At 45.4% G+C, this 24,338-nt stretch overlaps 1 protein-coding gene across 5 annotated transcripts in view; it reads left to right on the forward strand.

The window, feature by feature from the left end:
- The window catches only part of SLCO2B1 (solute carrier organic anion transporter family member 2B1), a 113,079-nt gene that overhangs the window by 83,444 nt on the left and 5,297 nt on the right, over positions 1-24,338 (forward strand). For all 5 annotated transcript variants that reach the window (XM_038416026.2, XM_043504017.1, XM_043504018.1 and 2 more), the window contains one exon: positions 22,253-22,422. In XM_038416026.2, the coding sequence (XP_038271954.1) occupies positions 22,253-22,422 (170 nt within the window). The remainder of the gene's footprint in view (positions 1-22,252; positions 22,423-24,338) is intronic.

Raw genomic sequence — 24,338 nt, forward strand, 5'->3', positions numbered from 1 at the left:
AGTATGTAGGGACAAAATTAGAAAGGCCCAGGCACAAAATGAGATTAAGCTAGCTAGAGACATAAAGGGTAGCAAGAAAACATTTTTCAAATACATTAGAAGCAAGAGGAAACCAAAGATAGGATAGGACCATTACTCAATGGGGGTAGGGGGAAAACAATAACAGAAAATGGCAGAAGTACTTAATGACTTCTTTTTTTCGGTTTTCACCAAGAAGATTGGTGGTGATTGGACATCTAACATAGTGAATGCCCGTGAAAATGAGGTAGGATCAGAGGCTAAAATAGGGAAAGAACAAGTTAAAAATTACTTAGACAAGTTAGATGTCTTCATGTCACCAGGGCCTGATGAAATGCATCCTAGAATACTAAAGGAGATGACTGAGGAGATATCTGAGTCATTAGCGATTATCTTTGAAAAGTCATGGAAGACAGGAGAGATTCCAGAAGACTGGAAAAGGGCAAATACAGTGCCAATCTATAAAAAGGGAAATAAGAACAACCCGGGGAATTACAGACCAGTCAGCTTAATTTCTGTACCTGGAAAGATAATGGAGCAAGTAATTAAGTAATCAATTTGCAAATATCTATAAAATAATACAGTGATAAGTAACAGTCAGCATGGATTTGCCAAGAACAAATGTCAAATCAACCTGATATCTTTCTTCGACAGGGTAACAAGCCTTGTGGATGGGGGGAAGTGGTAGACATGATATATCTTGACTTTTGTAAAGCTTTTGATACTGTCTTGCATGACCTTCTCAAAAACAAACTAGGGAAATGCAACCTAGATGGAGCTGCTATAAGGTGGATACATAACTAGTTGGAAAACCGTTCCCAGACAGTAGTTATCAGTGGTTCACAATCATGCTGGAAGGGCATAATGAGTGGGGTCCCAGAGGGATCAGTTCTGGATCCAGTTCTATTCAATATCTTCATCAATGATTTAGATAATGGCATAGAGAGTACACTTATAAAGTTTGTGGATGATACCAAGCTGGGAGGGATTGCAAGTGCTTTGGAGGATAGGATTATAATTCAAAATGATCTGGACAAACTGGAGAAATGGTCTGAAGTAAATAGGATGAAATTCAGTAAGGACAAATGCAAAGTACTCCACTTAGGAAGGAACAATCAGCTGCACACATAGAAAATGGGAAATGACTGCCTAGGAAGGAGTACTGTGGAAAGAGATCTAGGAGTAAAAGTGGACCACAAGATAAATATGAGTCAACAGTGTAACACTGTTGCAAAAAAAGCAAACATCATTCTGGGATGTATTAGTAGGAGTGTTGTAAGCAAGACATGAGAAGTAATTCTTCTGCTCTACTCCAGTTCTGAGTGCCACATCTCAGGAAAGATGTGGGGAAATTGGAGAAAGTCCAAAGAAGAGCAAGAAAAATTATTAAAGGTCTAGAAATAATGACATATGAGGGAAGATTGAAAAAATTGCGTTTGGTTAGTATGGAAAAAAGAAGATGGGACATGATAACAGTTTTCAAGTAAATAAAAAGTTGTTACAAGGAGAAGGGAGAAGAATTGTTCTTCCTAACCTCTGAGGAGAGGACAAGAAGCAATGGGCTTAAATTGCAGCAAGGGCGGTATGGGTTGGACATAAGGAAAAACTTCCTAACAGTCAGAGTGGTTAAGCACTGGAATAAATTGCTTAGGGAGATTATGGAATCTTCATCATTGGAGATTTATAAGAGCAGGTTAGACGAACACATGTCAGGGATGGTCTAGATAATACTTAGTCCTGCCATGAGGGCAGGGGACTGGACTAGATGACCTCTCGAGGTCCCTTCCAATCCTATGATTCTAACTATTTATTTGTATAATGGTAGCACCTAGGAGTTCCAGTCGTGGATTGGGACCCCATTGTGTTGGTGGTAACAATCCAGTTCTTAATTGGAGAAATTGGACATATTACATCATGGTTGGCGCTTCTCTTGGCTGTCTCAGCAAAGAAGCCAGAGATTCGATGGGCATGGCAACTGAGCTCGCCAGGCCAAGACAAAGGCAGTCTGGCTGAGGAAGCCTGCATTGCTGCCACCTGTACCATACCAGTCTATAAATAAACAGAGGAATTCAGTCTAGCAATTTTCTTCAGCACTGACGGCTTGATCCAATTCTCAGTGGGCTCATTGGGAGCTGGTTAAGATCCTAGATTCACTTCATTCTTAACTCGCACCAAGTTTTTTTACTGGCATGTTTTTGGAGCAGCAGTGAAAAGTATTGCTTAGCACTACAATGATATGACCATTTGTAAAAATCTAGAAACATACAAAACATCCATGGGATAGCAAGGTGGTGAGTGGTTTGATTTTTTTAGCGTGATGACTAACTGAGCCAACAAGCCAAAATAATAGTTAAACATGCTTTCTCTCAGTGACCTTTGGCAGCTGCAGCACCTAATTCTCACCCATTAGTTCTTTGATAGTCAGGATTACCCTATTCACTGTTCAAAGCCTGAAATCAGTGACTTATTGACTGGAGTGGACTGCACTGACCAGAAAATTACAGGTTTCAGATTATAAAAATTATAAAATCTAAAATTTTCTCACATAATCTGCTCACAGTGACTTCCTCTTCTCTCTAGCCCAAGCTGACCAAGATAATTATAATCCATGGCATTTAACACCCAGTTGAAAACTCTACCAAAAATACTGTCGCCCTTCTGCAGAGCCATAGTAGATGTTTGGGTCTTACCAGTCAGTTTCCCATTAGAGGAGAAATCAGTGTCATGGAGTCTGGGTATTTTCTTAGTGTAACTTGTTTTATTTACACTCTGTATACCAATTTTCGAATAGGCCTGGTCACAACTGACACATAAGCAAATCTCTCTTTCAGAAATCTCAGCCAAAACATCAATTTCCAGCCCCCCAGAAGCAACTCTGCCGCAAGCGGTTAAGACAGAGTGAAAATTCTCCTGCTCTTTGCAATAACTTCACCCAAAAGAAACTACATTACCAAACTAACTGCAGTGAAGCATTTCTTCAAAGACTGAACAACATTAAAACACTAAGAAAAAGAGCTTGTAAACTCTATGTAGCAGTGCCATCTGGGGTCTCCTGCCATCACAATATAATTTCTTAACCGGAAACTAACTCAGAATATATCTATTACTCAAGTACATACGGTGCCAACATTTAACATTATTATTGTCTCTGTCAGAGTGCTAGCAGCAGCACCCTGATCACTGATGTTGCTGCAGCACACAAGAGGCTGCAGGCTTAGCTGGAAGCAGTTAACCACTTTTCTATTGGGGGATGATGAGCACCTGGGTGATAATTACTAGACTACTGATACAAGTGGCAGTAATTGGGAGGAACAGGAAGCAGGGGGAGGAGCTCAGAAGGTGAACTGTATGAAGGAAAAAAGCTGTCTGGGAAGCCCCTGCTGCAATATGCATGTATTGTGTTCTGTCTGCAAAAGAACTGTGGTATAAAAGGAACACATGGTGAAAGGAAAAGAGCCTGGGTGTGTTTTTGACCATGGGATGACGGAAACTGGCTAAGCACCGTGGCACATCAAATAGCAGAGAGAGGGCCGTGTGGCAGTGCCCTGCAGTATCATAGTAGAAAGACTTAGTCTAACGTTCACTCTGTTATTACTAGCACTGAATATGGTGGCCTCACAATAGCTACTGCGAGATGCTAATGGAATTAGAACATCTCCCACAGGGTAGCTCACTAGTAACCACAGTGGTGTTGCAATGGCAGAAGAATGGTTATGAACTGACATTCAGAAAATCTGTGCAGGGCATTGTTTAGTACTTAGATTGGCATTTTTGAGGGGACTTCACCAGACCAGCAACTTACCCACCTCCATACCTGCAAACATACAGTAGAAACTGCCATATTTTGGTTGCAATTTTTATCCTCTCTGATGCCTATTGTCAAGCTAGACACCTGTGAGGCAGCACTGGTTAGTAGACGGGGCACTGGACTGGGAGCCAGAAGCAATGGGTTTTGTTCTTGGCTCTATCACTAATCCATTCTGACCTTGGGCAAGTCATTTCACTTTGCTGTGCTTTTGTTTCTCCTTCTGTCTTTTGTCTGTCTGGCTAATTAGACTACAATATCTCAAAGACAGACTTTTAATATGTCTGTGTACAGTGCCTAGCACAATGAGGCACTGATCTGAGCTGGGACTTCGGGATGCGACCGTAATACAAATAAACTATTATAATCATTATAAATCAAACCAAATACATACATAATGTAAAACATTATGAGTCCATTTTAAAGAAGTAGCATTCCCCCTCCTCCTACCACAGTGTACACACAGAGGATAGGGACTGAATTTACACCCTTTTTGAAGGTGTTCCTCTCAACAAATAAATGTCCTGCCAGAGCATACTCCTGAATATGGTTGGTTTTAGGTTTGTGCTTTGCAGGAACACTGTGTCCTGCCCCAAGCTTCGTCTGCCCCCTAAAGCCTTCAAATACTTTTACGTTCTGGGTTGGTGCTCATAAGATGCACCCATGTATTATTTGTATTACAGTAGAATCCAGATGCCCTAAACGCCATCAGGGCCCCATTGACTGGTGCTGTACAAATACATGAGCAAACACCAGCTATTAAAACCAGCAATAGCACTTCCTGCAGCACTTGGGGGCAGGGGGAGGGGCGGAGGGAGAGTTACGGCTCCATCCAACCATGGGCATATCTTGACCCAGTTTAGCTTGGGAGATCTTAAGCACTTCAGGGCATGGATTGTCACTTACTGTGTGTTTATCTAGTGCCCAGCACTATAACAATACATAGTAAATTGGGCATTATAAGTAACCATGACAATGAGATGAGTGCAGACAATGCCATGGCTACTAAAACTGAACTATGCCCCTTATGTGCCTATTAAAGAGTTACTCTCCCAGCTTTCACAGAACAACTTCAGTCTCTTTTTGGTTTGGATTCACCATAGTCCCTGCCAGTATCTCCTGGGATGGAGTGGAGGTTAAAGATAATCTAGGCATGGCCCAATATCTAAACAAATACTTTGCCTCAGACTTTAATAAGGCTAAAGAGGATCTTAGGGATAATGGTAGCATGACAAATGGGAAGGAGGATATAGAGGTAGATATTACCATATCTGAGGTAGAAGCGAAACTGAAACAGCTTAATGGGACTAAATCGGGGGGCCCAGATAATCTTCATCCAAGAATATTAAAGGAATTGGCACCTGAAATTGCAAGCCCGTTAGCAAGAATTTTTAATGAATCTGTAAACTCAGGAGTAGTACCGAATGATTGGAGAATTGCTAATATAGTTCCTATTTTTAAGAAAGGAAAAAAAAGTGATCCGGGTAACTACAGGCCAGTTGGTTTGACATCTGTAGTATGCAAGGTCCTGGAAAAAATTTTGAAGGAAAAATTAGTTAAGGACATTGAAGTCAATGGTAAATGGGACAAAATACAACATGGTTTTACAAAAGGTAGATTGTGCCAAATCAACCTAATCTCCTTTTTTGAAAAGGTAACAGATTTTTTAGATAAAGGAAATGCAGTGGATCTAATTTACCTAGATTTCAGTAAGGCATTTGATACCGTGCCACATAGGGAATTATTAGTTAAATTGGAGAAGATGGGGATCAATATGAACATCAAAAGGTGGATAAGGAATTGGTTAAAGGGGAGACTGCAACGGGTCCTACTGAAAGGCGAACTGTCAGGTTGGAGGGAGGTTACCAGTGGAGTTCCTCAGGGATCGGTTTTGGGACCAATCTTATTTAATCTTTTTATTACTGACCTTGGCACAAAAAGTGGGAGTGTGCTAATAAAGTTTGCAGATGATACAAAGCTGGGAGGTATTGCCAATTCGGAGAAGGATCGGAATATTATACAGGAGGATCTGGATGACCTTGTAAACTGGAGTAATAGTAATAGGATGAAATTTAATAGTGAGAAGTGTAAGGTTATGCATTTAGGGATTAATAACAAGAATTTTAGTTATATATTGGGGACGCATCAATTAGAAGTAACGGAAGAGGAGAAGGACCTTGAAATATTGGTTGACCATAGGATGACTATGAGCTGCCAATGTGATATGGCTGTGAAAAAAGCTAATGCGGTTTTGGGATGCATCAGGAGAGGCATTTCCAGTAGGGATAAGGAGGTTTTAGTACCATTATACAAGGCACTGGTGAGACCTCACCTAGAATACTGTGTGCAGTTCTGGTCTCCCATGTTTAAAAAGGATGAATTCAAGCTGGAGCAGGTACAGAGAAGGGCTACTAGGATGATCTGAGGAATGGAAAATTTGTCTTATGAAAGGAGACTTAAGGAGCTTGGCTTGTTTAGCCTAACTAAAAGAAGGTTGAGGGGAGATATGATTGCTCTCTATAAATATATCAGAGGGATAAATACAGGAGAGGGAGAGGAATTATTTCAGCTCAGCACCAATGTGGACACAAGAACAAATGGGTATAAACTGGCCACCAGGAAGTTTAGACTTGAAATCAGACGAAGGTTTTTAACCATCAGAGGAGTGAAGTTTTGGAATAGCCTTCCAAGGGAAGCAGTGGGGGCAAAAGATCTATCTGATTTTAAGATTCTACTCGATAAGTTTATGGAGGAGATGGTATGATGGGATAATGGGATTTTGGTAAGTAATTGATCTTTAAATATTCAGGGTAAATAGGCCAAATCCCCTGAGATGGGATATTAGATGGATGGGATCTGAGTTACCCAGGAAAGAATTTTCTGTAGTATCTAGCTGGTGAATCTTGCCCATATGCTCAGGGTTTAGCTGATTGCCATATTTGGGGTCGGGAAGGAATTTTCCTCCAGGGCAGACTGGAGAGGCCCTGGAGGTTTTTCGCCTTCTTCTGTAGCATGGGACATGGTTGACTTGAGGGAGGCTTCTCTGCTCCTTGAAGTCTTTGAACTATGATTTAAGGACTTCAATAGCTCAGACATGGGTGAGGTTTTTCATAGGAGTGGATGGGTAAAATTCTGTGGCCTGCGCTGTGCAGGAGGTCAGACTAGATGATCAGAATGGTCCCTTCTGACCTTAGTATCTATGAATCTATGAATCTGTTTCCTGAAAATTAAAACTAACTCACATCTGTCACACAGCACGAGGAAACCATGGTCTTGCTGCTCGTTAACCTAGATAACAGAGTTTGTTGCACTGCAGCCACCCAAGACACAAAGTCATCTAGATAAAAACTCAGATAAAGCCAAACTTTACTCTTCTCACATCCCAGCAGTATAGCGTAGTTATTGGTTCCAAATTCTCTGCTCAGAGAAATGGCTAAATTGCTGCAGGAAAAATAAACACGGTTATTACATTTTATGGTATTCCCCAAACACAAGCTTCCATGGGTGTAATTATGTTTTTGTTACTGTTTCCATTGCCAACCCTGCAGTGGATATGGCTATGGCACTGTGATGCCTTTTATTTCCTGTCTCCTGCACCATTACGTTTCTAAGAACTTCTCCTGTGGGCAGGGCAGGCAGCCATTTTGTTCTCGGAGGTGCTGCTGCCTGGTTCAGAGGAGCCAGATACACAGTACTCTCTTCTGGGGACTGTATTTCCTTCATTCTGCTTTTTTTCCTACTGTAAGATAAAAGCTTTCGCAGGCTGAAAGCATATGTTTTGCCACTTGTGTATGAAAACAAACTCAACTTGCATCAGGGCTACTCAAACTTTGCCCAAAGTGAAGGCTGCACTGACCTATTGCCAAGAGCCTGAGGACCACAACCCATTCTCCTCACATGGAGCAGATTACATTCTCATTTTTCACACGGGGTGTGGGCTGCAGGAAATACACGCCCGACTTTTCCATCATCACCTATGGATGGTGTATTGTTGGCTATTTATAACATAAGTATATAACCATGCCCAGTAACTGTAGGGTGAACTATTAAGAGAGTTACAGAGACCAGCGGTAGTCTGAAAAAAACAGTGTGGTATGTGCCTGGGAACGGGTGATGATAATGGTAGCACTGATACTGCTTGGTATCTAAAGGACTCCCTGTGCTGGAGCTGGTGTGGGGTGTATGGAAACACCTCCATTCAGGACTCTGAGGCACAGCATAGAATTCACTGCCCAGGAGGCTGGGGGTGTTAGAGTGGCGTTAAGCCATCTTTGCACTCTCCCAATCATGAGCTGCCCCAGGGCCTGTGGAGGCCCTCAGCAGAACTTTGGCAGCCCTGGGGGCCAGTTGAAGTTAGAGTAGCCTCCTGGAGCTGCCCTATAGGGTGCAGCACTGCCTGGAGTCTCCCTGTTCAAACATCCATCTACTGCCCCCAGCCCCACTCTGAGCATGCCTTCTACACCAGAGCTTGTGAGGGGGTCCTCAGAAGGTAGCCTTATGGCTGTCTTCTGCAGCCAGTCCTGCACTGAAGGAATTCTCCTCCAGCTCAATGTGGGACTTTTAGGGCATCTTATGTCATTCTGGCCCTTCTGTGTGATGTATGGGGATGGGAGGGAAGATGGGGCTATAACCCCTTGAGTAGTGGTTTGGTGGTATGTACTAGTGCCAATAAGGACCTATATGAGAGACCTCCTAATACTGTCCACATGTAACTTAGTGCATGTTCCCAGAGCTGAGAGGTTAGTGTGCCAACTCCCACTGTGCCCTCACATTCACATATTATATAAACAATCTGAACCTGACAGGGGCAAGAAAGATGTGTTTCCTCCTTTTAGAGAAAAAGCAACAAAACTTTGAATACCAGCAAGTCCCAGCTAGCAAAAAAGGAACACACAACATGCACACACAGATTGATGTGACCTACTTTCTCAATTGCCAGATATTACCACTGAGTAATATTATTTGACATCCAGAGATTAAAGGATTTGTGGTTGGCTGCCCACCAGAGCAGGAGCCTGGCTGCTACTCACTCCCACAACCTGCAGAGCAGGTTTCAGAGGTTTGGTGAAATTCTTTTTCGAGTCATGACTGTGAAACACACGTTATGGTAGCAGGATTTTCTAAACCAGAGTTTATTGTAATCTGAAAAGGCTCCCAAAGGCAGCTCTGTGCTGTGTTAAAACACCTATGTGTACAAATTGGGTAGTGTACATATCAGACCTGCTCAGATATCTGTGGCTGTATGGCCTTTTAGTAGTTAGAGGCTTTGAAATGAATCTGTGGTCACCCACTGCCGTCAAGTCACAGCCGAATGAAAGAAAAGGAGCATGGTCTTGTTGGGAGCATGTGCATGGGAGACAGGTGTCTTAGGGTTGTATTCCTGACTCTGCCGTGACTTTAGGCAAGTCATCTAAACTCTTTATGACCCAGCTTCCTTATAAAACAGACACAGTAATACCTCACTCGGGGTGGCTTTAATTAACCTTAACTAATTACTGTTTGTAGAAGTACAGAGTGTTATCTTCTAAAAGAAAATCACACACTCAACTGTCTGTTGAACTCAACCTGAAAAGACTGCAGGGCTCAGATTAATATATATGGCCCCAGCGAGCCAAGACATTTCAAACCTGGTTCTGACATCACACATTCATGTGCTACAGACCACAAATACATTTACCCAATAAATCACACACACACTTGGGGAGGCCACTTCCACTTGAGTTAAAGGAGCACTTCCTTAGCTGGCTATTGACATAGTAAGCTTGCCTGTTGTGCTAAGTTAGCACAGGTGGAAAGACTGGTGTCCCAAAGAGTTTACAATCTCCTAGACAAGATAAACAGCACACAACCAAAATGCCAGAGGTGCAAGTCTTTCTTGTTAAGGGTTGTCTACATTACCCGCTGAATCAACAGGCAGTGATCAATCCAGCGGGGATCAATTTATCACATCTAGTCTAGATGCGATAAATCGACCGCCGAGTGCTCTCCCGTTGACTCTGGTACTCCACCAGGGCGAGAGGCGCAGGTCGAGTTGACGGGAGAGCGTCAGCTGTCGACTTACCACAATGAAGATACCGCGGTAAGTAGATCTAAGTACATCAAATTCAGCTACATTAGTCATACATTAGTCAGTCACTCCTCATCTGGAGTACTGTGTCCAGTTTTGGGCCCCACACTACAGGAAGGATGTGGATAAATTGGAAAGAGTACAACGAAGGGCAACGAAAATGATTAGGGGTCTAGAGCACATGACTTATGAGGAGAGGCTGAGGGAGCTGGGATTGTTTAGTCTGCAGAAGAGAAGAATGAGGGGGGATTTGATAGCTGCTTTCAACTACCTGAAAGGGGGTTTCAAAGAGGATGGCTCTAGACTGTTCTCAATGGTAGCAGATGACAGAACGAGGAGTAATGGTCTCAAGTTGCAATGGGGGAGGTTTAGATTGGATATTAGGAAAAACTTTTTCACTAAGAGGGTGGTGAAACACTGGAATGCGTTACCTAGGGAGGTGGTAGAATCTCCTTCCTTAGAGGTTTTTAAGGTCAGGCTTGACAAAGCCCTGGCTGGGATGATTTAACTGGGACTTGGTCCTGCTTTGAGCAGGGGGTTGGACTAGATGACCTTCTGGGGTCCCTTCCAACCCTGATATTCTATGATTCTATGCAGCTGAAGTTGCGTAACTTAGATCGATTCCCCCCCTTAGTGTAGACCAGGCCTTAGTCTTAGTGACAATCTACAATCGATAAATGTAAGCTAAAGCATTTTAACACTGATCTACACCGTGCCTCAGAACATCTGGTTTTTTTTCTAAACAAAAACAGTTGGCCCAGATGGAAACGCGTCTTGTGCTCATGGAGAACGTCGGGTAAGTGCAGAGGGTGACGTGCACACGTTGTTTGTTGCCCTTTTGCCAGTATGGGTGTGACACTTTGGGCATTTACCCAGACCAATAGGGGTTGTGTCACCACCCGCCCTTTAACCCTGGATGCTTCTGTGCTGTGCAGCTTTGGTTCAGAGCCCTGACAGCCTGCTCCCAGCACGCTGACTTCACCCTGGCTTCCACCAGCCTGGTTACTCCATTCAGGGTGACATCAACAGCCCCTCCAGACCCAAGTCTCCTTTGCAGTGCTCAGCCCCTTTCACTGTAGCACTCACAAAACCTTATGAAGTTTGTTGCTCATTTTAAGAGAGTTCACAGCATGAGCCTATTAGTTTGGCCAAAGATTTTACTCCTCAGTTTGAAACACAGCCCTGAGTTGGTTTTGTCATAAAACAGGATTATGCTTAAGAACGCAGAACAGACATCTAAGTGATACCAAAATGGACGGAATTGAGATAGAAATGGTTACAAACAAAGCATAAAAAATAGACTGCCGAGACTAAAACCTCACTGAACAACGTCGAGTCGTTTGGTCAAAGTCGTTTTCTCCCCACAGTTGTTCTTCCAGCATGGCTGGCCAGGTCTTAGCCAGGATTGAACACAGAGCTCAAAGCACTTGGTTTCTTTGTCTCTTAAGGTGACAGATGCCAAATGGCTTTCTCTCTCTGCTCATATCCTCAAAGTTTATCTTTGTTTTCAAGGGCTCAGCTTTCTGTGTCCATCAGGGAGCTGACGCCATGTTAACTTTTGCAGTCTCCTCTCCCCTGCTGTGAGAGTTAAGTGGCTATCTCCCCCACTCGCTAGGTTGTGAGCTTTGTTTACCTTTTATGTAAATGTACTTCCACTGTCTCTTTGTTCAGTTTACACTGAAGACAGATTCAAGCAGGCAGAACCACATCCCTTTGTCTAGGGCAGGATGACTTAAGCCCTACCTGCTAAACAAATTTTAAGGACATATTTCCAGTCCATAGATATAGTTTTCTATATAGCATCTGTACATATACCACTCAGTAGTGTAAATCAGCAGTGTGTTACCAGCTTGTATATCATACCTTGCATGACACCTTTTAGATGCAGATTATGACAATGATGAGTTGGGGTATACTGAGCTGGTCAGACCAGCTGAGACTCTCTGCTAAATACCAGGGAGCCCTTTGTCTTCTGGCATAGGGGTGCTCTGGGGATCACAGTAGGTTTGTCACGTTTCTTTCTGGTGCATGTGAAATGTCTTTAACAAGCTCCAATGAGTGCCAACAGCTTTATGAAACATGCTTCTATAGCAGTGGATGCAGTGAATATGTCACCTCTTGTTCAGCATCCTCCCCTTGTGGTCAGAGAGAGAAGCGAATGTGCAGTCCACCTTGGTTCTGACTTATGGGTGCCACGTACATTTGATTTCACAGCTATGCTGTCAACATCAGGAAGCAGAAGATAAAAATTTCACTAGGCCACAGTGGAGCTAGTCCCATTTTTAGTTGAATGCTCTGTTAAAACCTGGAGTATCAATCATTATGACCCCTGCTCTGTACGATAACAAGAATGATCCTGCATTTATATAGGGCCTTCCTTCTACATGGGACCCAAATCACTTCACAAACATCATTAATTCTACAGACTATGAGGCAGATCAGGGCAAGAGTTCTGGGAGCTCGCTCTGTAACTGCCCTTTGTGCCAGTATCACCGTGATTGGTCAAACCCTGGTTTAGTGCACGTGAGCAAAACTTCCTCTACTGGTAACCCCTTGCAACTAACAGCCTGGCACTCACTCGTGACTGGGACTTGATCTCCTGTAGATCTAAGGACTCAGGACAAACTTGACTTAGAGATGCCATGTGGGATGGGGCATCCAGGCCTCACACCGGCGAGGCTCCAGGAGGTTAATGAGGGCCTGTGGATCCAGCTGGCCCCACCCTGCTACACTTGTAACAAATGTCAGGAATGGAGAGGAGAGGTAAAAGGAGGAGACCAGCTAAGTTTGGGGCTGACCAGGAAGGGGAGCAGAGCTCTGCTTCTCCCTTGCTGAGAGAAGCCTGCTTTCAGCCAAGTGTCTGTGACAGCTTGCTGCCAAAATGAGCCTGCTAATGGATGGGAGGACTGGGCCCAGGAAGACAGGCTAAACAGACTGGCTGCACAAAGACAAGCCCTGATTAGAAAGGTGGGGTCCTGCTGAAGACCTCTCAGACAACCCTGGTTTTGAGTCCATAGAATTCCTTTATTTTTGGACTTCAATACCCCAGATGGATGGGATTCAAGTGTGCCTTAGCTGGAAGGCTAAAGCATCACTTCCCAGGACCCTTGAGAGGTGACAGCTGACTATCGGAGACCCCACAACAGGGTTAGTAGTATCCCATTGGTCCACAAGGGGCACCACAGAGGTAGGCCCTGTCACACAATGATTTACAGTCTCCAGTTAAGACTCCTTCTAGAGGCTGTCCCCAGTCAAGATCACAGGTTGCTACATACTAACAACTGGGGGAGTTGTTCCTTTAGCTGAAGTAATTGATATATGGATGTTTCTGTGAGGGAAGCCTGCAGAGCTGCTGTCTGTGCTGTACCTGTTTTGTGAATACTTCCAGTCCCTTTCACAAGCTCTCCCTTCACTCTCTGTTTGTTTAAAGGTCTATTTGAAGGAACGAGCTCTTTGTAACATCAAAGACAGTAGAGACTAAAAATAGAGAAACTGGAAAAATCTATATCCCATGCCCACAATCTGTTCTCTTCACTAATAATATGTTGGTTATTTTTGTCCCTCTCTCAAACGTGAGGCTTTGCATTCTCCCCCATCCCCCAGCCCAAGCTGAGCTTTCTAATTTAATATTTCATTGAGTTTGGGTTTAGTGAAAGCAAGCGATTAATGGCCATGGCTAGAACCAGGCACAGTGGGAACATGCAGACAAGCTTCTCAAAGTTACCCACTCCAACCCTGACAGCAGCCTTCAGCCCTGACCTGCTGGAGTCTTGTTCCCACCCCAGGCCTGACTGACAGCTGCGCTGCATCTGGTGCTTTTGTGATGTATTTATCTTTTATTCTTTTGGTTTAGACATAAGATAACACCCTAACCAAGAGGTGCCCACGTCCATGGTCTGGGAACAGAGATGGAAATTAATAGGACCAAATTCATGCCATTATGCTGTATAACAAAAGATTTTGCATTCCATCCAAAGTAAATAAATCGCCAACCCCCATGGTCTATTAGTAGAACTTCCCTCCGGCTCTGGGATAAGAGATCCCTCCATTCTGATTGACAGTCACTCATCGTTGCCTGCTGGGCCCTCTCTGAAAAAAAGGAACAAAAGCATTCCAAGCCAGGGATTGCAGATGTGCTAGGAACACCTCATGGTCAATGGTGTCTAAGGCAGTTGACAGATTTAATAAAATCAGAATGGATATCTTATTCTTATGTGTGAAGAAGTTCATTTGCAAACTGTGCTGGGATCAACCAACTTAAGGAATCAGGTCACAAATGAATTTAAGGTTCTGAGGGCCATCAACTTCACAGCTTCATTGGCTTCCTGAGGAGTTGAGGGAGTTTAACCTTGAAGGATTGGGCCCCTTAATTGGAAGAAACCCCCCAAAAACAAACAAAGAGCTCACCTCACTCAGGATAAAAAGATAAGTTCCAGACATGCCTGTTGGCCCCTGGATGGGTCTTTGTAGAGACCTTTCAGACAGATTGATATAGTTTTGTAAAGCACAGAACTAAAAAGTGAGGCCATTAAATAGATCAGAGACATTCATTAACCAGGTTAGATAGAAGTTAAAGGTTACACAGGCAACACAGGGGTATCATTAACACCAAGCCATCCATATAACTTTAGTGCTTCATCAAAAAGAAAAGGAGGAATTGTGGCACCTTAGAGACTAACACATTTATTTGAGCATAAGCTTTCGTGAGCTATAGCTCACTTCATCTGTTGCATTCAGTGGAAAATACAGTGGGGAGATATATATACACAGAGAACATGAAACAATGGTTGTTACCATATCCACTGTAAGGAGAGTGATCACTTAAGGTGAGCTATTACCATCAGGAGAGAAAAAAAAATTTTGTAGTGATAATCAAGGTGGGTCATTTCCAGCAGTTGACAAGAACGTCTGAGGAACAGAGGGGTGGAGGTGGGGGCGGGGGGAATAAACATGGGGAAATAGTTTTACTTTGTGTAATGATCCATCCACTCCCAGTCTTTATTCAAGCCTAAGTTAATTGTATCCAGTTTGCAAATTAATTCCAATTCAGCAGTCTCTCGTTGGAGTCTGGTTTTGACTTCCTGACTCAGTTACAGCATGCTGCTAAAGACACTGGTTCTTTTCTCAAGCTCTGAGAGCAAATTCTTCAGGATACAGAATCCTATTGGCCAGCCCTATTACCATTGCAGTCCATAGCAAAACTCTCATTTCATTCAGTTTCTATTCCACTCATAACGAGAGAAAACCGCCTTTCTGGACAGAGAAATGTTCTCATTCAAGAATGCGTTGGTATATTGAAAGTAGCCTCCAGTATTGATTTCCACTTCTTCACCAATAACGTTCCAACTTTTATATGACATAATTAACTATTCCGTTGTAGATAGGTTTTTATAACTAAACTCGTAACCACCTGGAGTTCCATCTGTGATGTAATGAAAGCATGTTGAACTTGAAATGTCCATAACACTGCATGCTGGAGACAGTAATTGTCATTAGCAATAGGTTTCAGAGTAGCAGCCATGTTAGTCTGTATTCGCAAAAAAGAAAAGGAGTACTTGTGGTACCTTAGAGACTAACAAATTTATTTGAGCATAAGCTTTCGTGAGCTACAGCTCACTTCATCGGATGCATGTTACATTGCATAGGCTCCTCGGTGCTGGGACACTGTGCTGCTATGTGTCCCCGCTCCCCACATGCATAACATCTATAATTGCTTTTAATCACTCCCCTATCCCGGTGGTTAGGGGGTTTAGTACCGGGGTTCCCCCCACTCAGGCCAATCCCTTCCTTCTGGGGTCCCCTCTGGTTTTCGGCCCCCCCTTCTTCCACCTAGGACTCCCCGGGGGTTTGGCTGCCCAACCTTCCAGGGTTGGGGTCGGGTGCTTGCTTCGAAAGGGGCCTTCCTTGAGTAGTTAGGTCAGTCCCCTGGCTGTCATCCATCTTTCTACCAGTGTTCTCATCTCGTCGTACATGGACGGATCGTTCCGGCCTACCCGTTTGCGGAGATCTGGCAGCAGTCCCTGCATGTAATGGTCTATGACCAGTGTCTCCAAAATCTCCTCTGGCCTGCACACCTCAGGCTGTAACCACTTCCGTGCGTGGTGTATGAGGTCAAATAGCTGGGACCTCGGGAGTTTATTCTCCTGATATTTCCACTCATGGAACCTCTGAGCCCTTACCGCTGCCGTTACCCTTGATCATAGGTAACTCTTAGGATCTCTGCCTTCAGACGAGTATAGTCAGTGGCATCTGTGGCAGGCAAGTCAAAGTAGGCCTTCTGGGCCTCTCCACACAAAAAAGGGGCGAGAATGCTGGCCCACTGCTCCTGGGGCCACGCCTCACACTGAGCAGTCCTTTCGAATGAGAGGAGATATGCCTCTATGTCATCTCCTGATGTCATCTTTGGCAGACAGCCAGTGGCCTTCAGGTTTTGCGTCCCGTTGGACCTCCGGGCCTGGGTGGTGAGGATCTTCAGCTGGTCCATCACCTCTCTCAAGAGGGCATTATCTTGGGTCGCCTGGCTCATCAATAATTGATTGGTTTCCTGCTGTAGCCACATAGACTCCTGTTGTGCCATTGCCTGAATCTGGGTGGCCTCCTGCTGGGCTGCTGTGGCTTGTACCAGAGTTCTGACCACCTCCTCCATTGTGGTATAAAGGAAACAAACAAAAACCAAAACAAAAAAAATCAAAACCCCAGTGCACTTTTTTTTAAACCTCTTTCTTCCATCACGCGAACGAAATCCCACTCCTCACACCAGTTTTAACAAAGCTCTGTCCTTGCCTCTGTGGGTCCCACGTTTCTTGGTGGATTTTGCTAGCCTCAGAGGCTCACTGTGACCCTCCACATAACCCTTCTTTCTCTAGAGACGAGGGTCACAGTCTACTGAGCTATTTTCATCATAAGCCAGCAAGGGAAGTGAGGAGAAGTTATCCTTCCTTGCATAGTCTCTTTTGTCTCCCAGTCTCAGTGATTAAACAGAGGGCAAAGGTGGTGGGGGGGAAGCCCAGGCCCACCCTCTATTCCGGGCTCCAGCCCAGGGACCCTAATAGTATCAGCTATGGTAGATGACCTTTTAGAAACATGACATGTACAATTCCCTGGGCTACTTCCCCCACAGCAGCCCTCACTTCCTCAAGCTCCACTTCACCCTTATCTCAGGGCCTCCTTCCTTGTGCCTGATATGGTGTGTACTACTCAGCCTCTCCAAACGCGCAACTTCTTCCCACAGCTCCTGACATGCACTCCCACCTGACTGACTGGGAGGCTTTTAACTAGTTTCAGCCAGCCCCTGATTGGCTTCAGGTGTTCCAATCAACCTAGCCTTCTCCCTGCCTTCTGGAAAGTTCTTAATTGGCCCTAGATGTCTAAATTTACCTGGAGCAGCTGCCATTTCACTTATCCTTGTACCAGAGATTTGTTTAGTCTGGAGCTAATATATCTATCTCCCTCTACTTTTCTATAGCCATCTGGCCTTGCCCCATCACATATCCCCCCCCTCTGCTCAACACCATAGAGTTGGGTAACTTGGGACACCAGGCAGTATGCTCGTGACAGACCATCAGAATTGCCATGGTGACATCCAGCCCTGTGCCGTATGTGGAACTGGAATGGTTGGAGGGATAAGAACCACCTGGTGACCCTTGCATTCTTTTCCTTATTCCGCTGCATCCACTGGAGGGGTGCATGGTCCGTCACAAGAGTAAATCGCCGGCCTAAGAGGTAATAACGCAATGTCTCCATAGCCAATTTGACAACAAGGCATTCTCTCTCGACTACTGCGTATTTCTGTTCTCTTCGGAGAAGCTTTCTGTTTAGGTAGAGGATTGGATGTTCCTCTTCTCCCACTATTTGCGACAGAACTGCTCTCAACCCCACCTCGGAAGCGTCAGTTTGTAAAATAAATTCCCTGTTAAAGTCTGGGGCTGTGAGTACGGGGTCAGTACAGGGGGCCGTCCGAAGGTCTGTAAATGCCCCCTCTGCTGCGTTGGTCCACTTTACTATGTCTGGACCTCGGGCCTTCACCAGGTCTGTTAGGGGACTCTCCCTAGTGGCGAAGTGGGGAATAAACCGTCGGTAGTAGCCTACCATGCCTAAGAACGCACGGACCTGCTTCTTTCGGGTCAGCCGGGGCCAGTTTTGAATTGCCTCTAGCTTATTTGTTTGGGGCTTCACTATGCCCCTTCCCACAATATATCCCAGGTACCTAGCCTCTGCTAGCCCTATGGTGCATTTAGCGGGATTAGCAGTGAGGCCAGCCCTCCTTAAGGTGTGCAGTACTGCCTCAACTTTCTCCAAGTCGGTTCCCCAGTCTGGCGTATGGATGATGACATCATCTAGGTATGCAGCTGCATAACTAGTATGGGCACAGCAGCTTATCCATGAGGCACTGGAATGTGGCCTGGGGCCCCATGTAGCCCAAAAGGGAGGACGGTGTACTGGAATAGCCCACCCGGGGTAGAGAATGCTGTCTTTTCTTTAGCTTCTTTGGTCAGAGGAATCTGCCAGTACCCTTTTGTCAGATCCAGTGTAGTCAAGAATCGGGCACTACCCAGTCGGTCAACCAATTCGTTGATGCGTGGTATGGGGTATGCGTCAAACTGGGATATTTCATTCAGTCGGCAAAAGTCATTATAGAATCTCATGGTACCGTCAGGTTTAGGCACTAGAACAATTGGACTGGACCACTGATTGTAAGATTCTTCAATAACCCCTAATTCTAACATTGTCATTACTTCGGCCTTGATTTCCTCTCTTTTGGCTGCTGAGATTCGGTAGGGTCTCGATGTTACCTTGGCTCTGGGGATCGTGCGGATATGGTGATAGGTTTCAGTTGTCCACCCTGGTTTTGTAGAGAACACACCTCTGTTGCAATTAATTGATCTTTTGGATCGGTGTCAAGTCGGATGATATCCTCACTTGCTCATGTAAGTTATTCTCCTGGGGAAGGGTCTCCTGCATGACTAAAAGCATGTCTCTTGATCATGCCAAAGTTTTAGAAGATTGATGTGGTAAATTTGCTCCGATTTCCGGTGGCCTGGCTGCCGCACCTTATAGTTCACCTCTCTCACGGTTTTGATATTTCGTAGGGTCCCTGCCACTGGGCCAACAGTTTATTTTCTGCTGTGGGCACCAGTATCATCACCCAATCCCCTGGTTGGAACCGTCGAAGCTTTTCTTGGTGGTTATAATGGGTTTGTTGGGTCTCCTGTGCTCTCTCCAAGTGTTCCCGTACAATGGGCATAAGTCGGGCTATCCGATCTCTCATCTGCAGTACATGCTCAACTATGTTCCTTCCGGGATTTGGCTCCTCTTCCCAGGCTTCTCTGGCTATATCCAATATGCCCCGATTGGTGGCGCCCATATAGTAGTTCGAATGGAGAGAAACCATGGAGGCTTGCGGAACCTCCCGGATAGTGAACATGAGGTAAGGCAATAGGGTATCCCAATCTTTCTCATCCTGGCTCACCACTTTCCTGATCATGGCCTTGAGGGTCCTATTGAAACTTTGCACAAGGCCATCTGTTTGTGGGTGGTATACAGAGGTCCGTAGGGCTTGTACATGAAGCAATGAACAGAGATCTTTCATCAACTTGGACATGAAAGGTGTCCCTTGATCAGTCAATATCTCCTTGGGAGCCCAACCCGGGCAAAGATCTGTATTAGCTCCTTAGCTATTGTCTTGGAAGCTGTGGTGCGTAGGGGAACAGCTTCTGGGTATCGGGTTGCATAGTCCAGTACAACAAGCACATGTTGATGGCCCCGAGCTGTCTTCTCTAGGAGCCCTACCAGATCCATGGCTATCCATTCAAAAGGAACCTCTATTATTGGAAGAGGTATCAAAGGAGCCCACAATTGCAGGCGAGGGCTATGTAACTGACATTCCGGACAAGAGGTGCAGTATCACCGGACATCTTCATGTACTCCTGGCCAGAAGAACCTCCGCAGGATCCGTGCCTGGGTTTTCTCTACCCCTAGGTGTCCTCCAAACAGGTGATTGTGGGCAAGACTCAATATGGCTTTTTGATGTTTTCATGGCACCAGAAGTTGTATTTCTTGCTCTTGCATTTGCCTCATGGGGTACAGGAGATCTTTCTTCTCTATAAAGTAAGGGCCGGGACCCTGGACCTTCCCATCCACGGGTATCCCATCGATCTCAGCCACCTCTTCCCTGGCGTTATCATATCTGGGGTCCTCCATCTGGTTCCGCCCAAAAGTCTCTCTCCCGGGACTAACCTGCCCAAGCTCCCAGGGGCCAGCTTCTGCTTCTTCCAATGGCTCGCTGCCATCATGGCTGGGGGCAGCTTCTGGCTCACCTTCTGTGGTGGAAGTTTCTCTGTTGGCTGCTCGCGTCCATCTGCCTACTAGGGAGGTCTTCTGGCCCTGGGTCAGGATCCGGGTTCCCAAGGCCTTCACGGCCTTCCTCTCCTTTTTTGTCTTCTGGGTCTTTTGGGGGGCTGAGAACAGATCCTGAGAAATCTCAGCGAACATTGGGGGGTTGACATTCCCCCGGTGACAAGTCGCTGTCCTCTGGGTCCCCATCTCCCTCCAGCTTCTCCGGGGAAGTAAATTATCAAACCCTGGATAGTCCCTCCCAATGACTATAGGATATGGGAGTTTAGGAACTACGTCCACGGTCACCTCAATGGGGTTTCCCTGAACCTCTATCTCCACTGGGATGGTGGGGTAATGACTCACGGCCCCATGCACGCATGTCACTGCTACGCATTTGGCTTGTAGCAGCTGACTATTTTTTACCAGCTTACCCGATATGAGGGTGATAGCATTCCCAGAGTCCACAAGCGCTGTAGTCTCTGCTCCATTTATCCTCACTGGCCTGGTGTAATTATGCAGGGCTAATGCGACCCCCGCGAGGTGGATAAGGGAGCATGGGACTTCATAGCAGCAGAGCTTTGTCACACTATGTAATTCAAAAGAACCTGTAAGATGGGCACACATCTGTTCTTTAATTGGTCCATATTTCCAGAGTTTTGCATCAGTAAGGACTGCAGGATTTGGCCCAGATTGTAAATAATAGAACATTTCTTATGGAGCTGTGATATCAGAGAATGGGAGGGGAAGTGGGAAACCAGTGTCTATCACTGAGGAGAGACTGGTCTCCTGTGGATACCAAGAATTCAGTTGGTTCTGGCAGCTTAATCATTGATCATCCCATTGAGGTGGGTGAAGCAAAACTTTCTCCTTCCTTGATGGAGCAATCTAAGAGAAATTCTCCATGCAATCCTCCCTCAGTGTCTGCTGCAGATCTGCTCCAGCAACTGCTTCTGCAGGAAGGTTTAATGCAGGCAAATGGACAAGTTTGATTTGATTTTTTTAACAAGCTATTGATGAGATCTTTCATAACAGATGAAACTATCCCAAGAATCAGAGTTTGTTTCCGGTGCCAAGGCATTCAGCTGCAGGGACAAATGATGTCATTACAATAAATTAGTGCATAAACATCTCAAACACACAATAGATGTGAAACATTGGACTAAAAGCACAAACCCTGAGGAATCACTACAAGAATGGGTGGGGAGGAGCCCTACACAGGGACTGACATGACTGATAATAGAAATGTCTCTGGAAAAGGAATATTACCAGATGGTTTCTAAACATGAGGAGCGCAGAGTCACCCTCGTGGAGCCCTGATGTCTACAGAGGGCCCCCCTGTGGGTGAAAGATCTGTGCAGGCCAGACTCCTTTGTGGGCTTGGGGCCTAACAAAAAAAAAAAGGAAGCAAATTTCATGCTTCAGGACAGAAGCAGGGGTCAAGAAGGCGTATTCCATAGGTGCCAACTCCGTGGGTGCTCCGGGGCTGGAGCACCCATGGGGAAGAATAGTGAGTTCTCAGCACCTACTGGTGGCCCCACCGATCAGCTTCTCCCCCTCCCTCCCAGCGCCTCCCGCCCTCTATTATCAGCTATTCAGGAGGTGCTGGCGGAGCAGGGGGTTGAGTGAGGGTGGGGACCGCTCAGGGAAGGGAGCAGAACAAGACAGGAAGGGGTAGGATGGGGGTGGGGTTTGGGGAAAGGAGTGGAGTGGGGGCAGGGCCTGGGGCAGAGTGGGAGTCAAGCATCCCCTGGGAAATAACAAAATTGGTGCTGGGGGCATGTCCCCTTCCTTACTGCAGTCTGCCACTGGCCAGCTATAATAGTAATGAATTCTTTGCCTTCATCAGAAGCCTCAGATGCTAGTTACTGCTGGAGGCCGAATATGTGACTAAATAGACCCATGGTGTGATTTAGCAGGGCAAATCCTAGGTTCTTATCTACATCTGTGCCTCCAATTACAGCTGACTGCAGTGCCTTGTATTTCCGACGGCTTCCCCCATCTCAGCATCTTCTTTGCTCTATTTTCAGAATTATACAAACTGCAGGTGCATCTCTGCAAATGGGACTGAAGGATCCGCCTCTCCTGGGACCTGTGGCACAAATTGCTTCCACCTCCTCTTACCCTTTGTTGTACTTTCCTGCCTGGCTGGAATCCTGGCAAGCACTTCACACACACCATCCTTCATGCTCATCCTGAGGTAATGTAGGCGGGATTGTCACCACTCTCGTACCACGGGCTCTATCCGGCATCTCCCTTTCTCTGGAGAACATTCTGGAGCTGGGATGAGGAGGCTGAGTTTTAAAAACCCAAAACCATCGGGGGCTCAGATCTGGGAGCTATTTTATCCAAACCACAAAAATTCAGGAAGTGGCAGGCATAAGAGTTAAATTCAGAGCTTCCATCTTGGCACGTCTATTCTATTTATCCACATTTAACCATATATGTTATTATTATAGTGTGGCCATGCCTAGAGGTCCCAGTCAGGGGTCATGGCCCCAGCATGCGAGGCCCTGTACAAGTGAGGAAATGGAGCCCCAGAGGGCTCACAGTCTAGGGTTATGACAAGACACTGCAGGTGGATAAGTAGACTAACAGGGACGGGAGGGGGGTTGATAAGGTAACAGTGAAGAAGGGTTCATTTGCATATGGGCCTGATTCTGATCCCCAATTGATTTTACAGCAGTGTAACTGCACTGGGGCTCACTCCACACTGCCTTGCACCTGATTTACCCCAGTGCAAATTAAGGGTAAAAGTGGGTGTAAAGTGCTACCAGATCAGCATGACAGCATTTCCTATATGTACTGTGCCCAGGTGTTAGTGAAGGCAGTGGAGGATCAGGCCCACTGACTTCACTGGAGTTATTGCTGATGCCATCCCGGTCTATGTCTCACCATCCATCATCTGTAGATATCCTCATCTAAATCTGCTTCTGTCTTTCTCCTTGTTTCTCTCTGTTTTTCTTAAAGTGTCTCCATCTTTACACTATAGCAAATCACCAAGACAGAAGGGCAGGTAATCACGCTGTGTTCTTCCACTTTCGGCACTTGACCTAGTAGCTCAGTTTGCTAGCAGGTATGGGAAACTCTGTCATGTGTCTGAATGTCAAATAGTGCTAGAAACAAAAAACTGCTTTACACTGAAGTGTCAGAGCAGGAGAAATCATTGGGACTGATGTTTGCCTCACACAGACCCTTACAACAGGCTGTGCCTTGTATTAGGAGATCTGGCAGAGCATCTCTCACAGCAGGTTTCAGGTGCTCTTTGACTATACAGGCTCTTCCCATCTCTTTAACCGGAGCAGCTAAATCCCTTGCAGAGTTATCCTCTGTAGCATGGGGCACGGGTCACTTGATGGAGAATTCTCTGCTCTTTGAAGTCTTTAAACCACGATTTGAGGACTTCAATAGCTCAGACATAGGTGAGGTTTTTCGTAGGAGTGGGTGGGTGAGATTCTGTGGCCTGCGTTATGCAGGAGGTCAGACTAAATGATCAGAATGGTCCCTTCTGACCTTAGTATCTATGAATCTATGAACAAGTCATCAACACTAGCCAACATGATGTGTATTGTGGTGGCACCTTACAGTGCTGAGAAGCTGTCAACATTTCAACATCATTAACCTCCCAGGAACTGGGACATTCTTGGCTGGTTCAATGAAATGGTTACTTTGTCGGTCATAGCCCATGGAAGTTGGGCTGCTCAGAATTTGTGACACCAGGGGCTACACCGGCAACTTGGGAGCCAGAGGCCTGTACCTTACTCTCCTATAGATTTACAATAAAAAACAAATGGACACATCCATCATTTCAGCTTATACAGTCTCATTCCTCAAAGGAATTCCACTATAACCCCCAGATCCCTTTCCACAGTACTACTTTCTAGGCAGTTATTTCCCATTTTGTATGTGTGCAACTGATCGTTCCTTCCTAAGTGGAGTACTTTGCATTTGTCCATATTAAATTTCATCCTGTTTACTTCAGACCATTTCTCCAGTTTGTCCTGATTATTTTAACCTTATCCTCCAAAACACTTGCAACCACTCCCAGCTTGATATCATCTGCAAACTTTATAAGTGTACTCTCTATGCCACTATCTAAATCATTGATGAAGATAT

The sequence above is a fragment of the Dermochelys coriacea genome, chromosome 1 (assembly GCF_009764565.3).
Source record: "Dermochelys coriacea isolate rDerCor1 chromosome 1, rDerCor1.pri.v4, whole genome shotgun sequence".
NCBI classification, from domain to species: Eukaryota; Metazoa; Chordata; order Testudines; family Dermochelyidae; genus Dermochelys; species Dermochelys coriacea.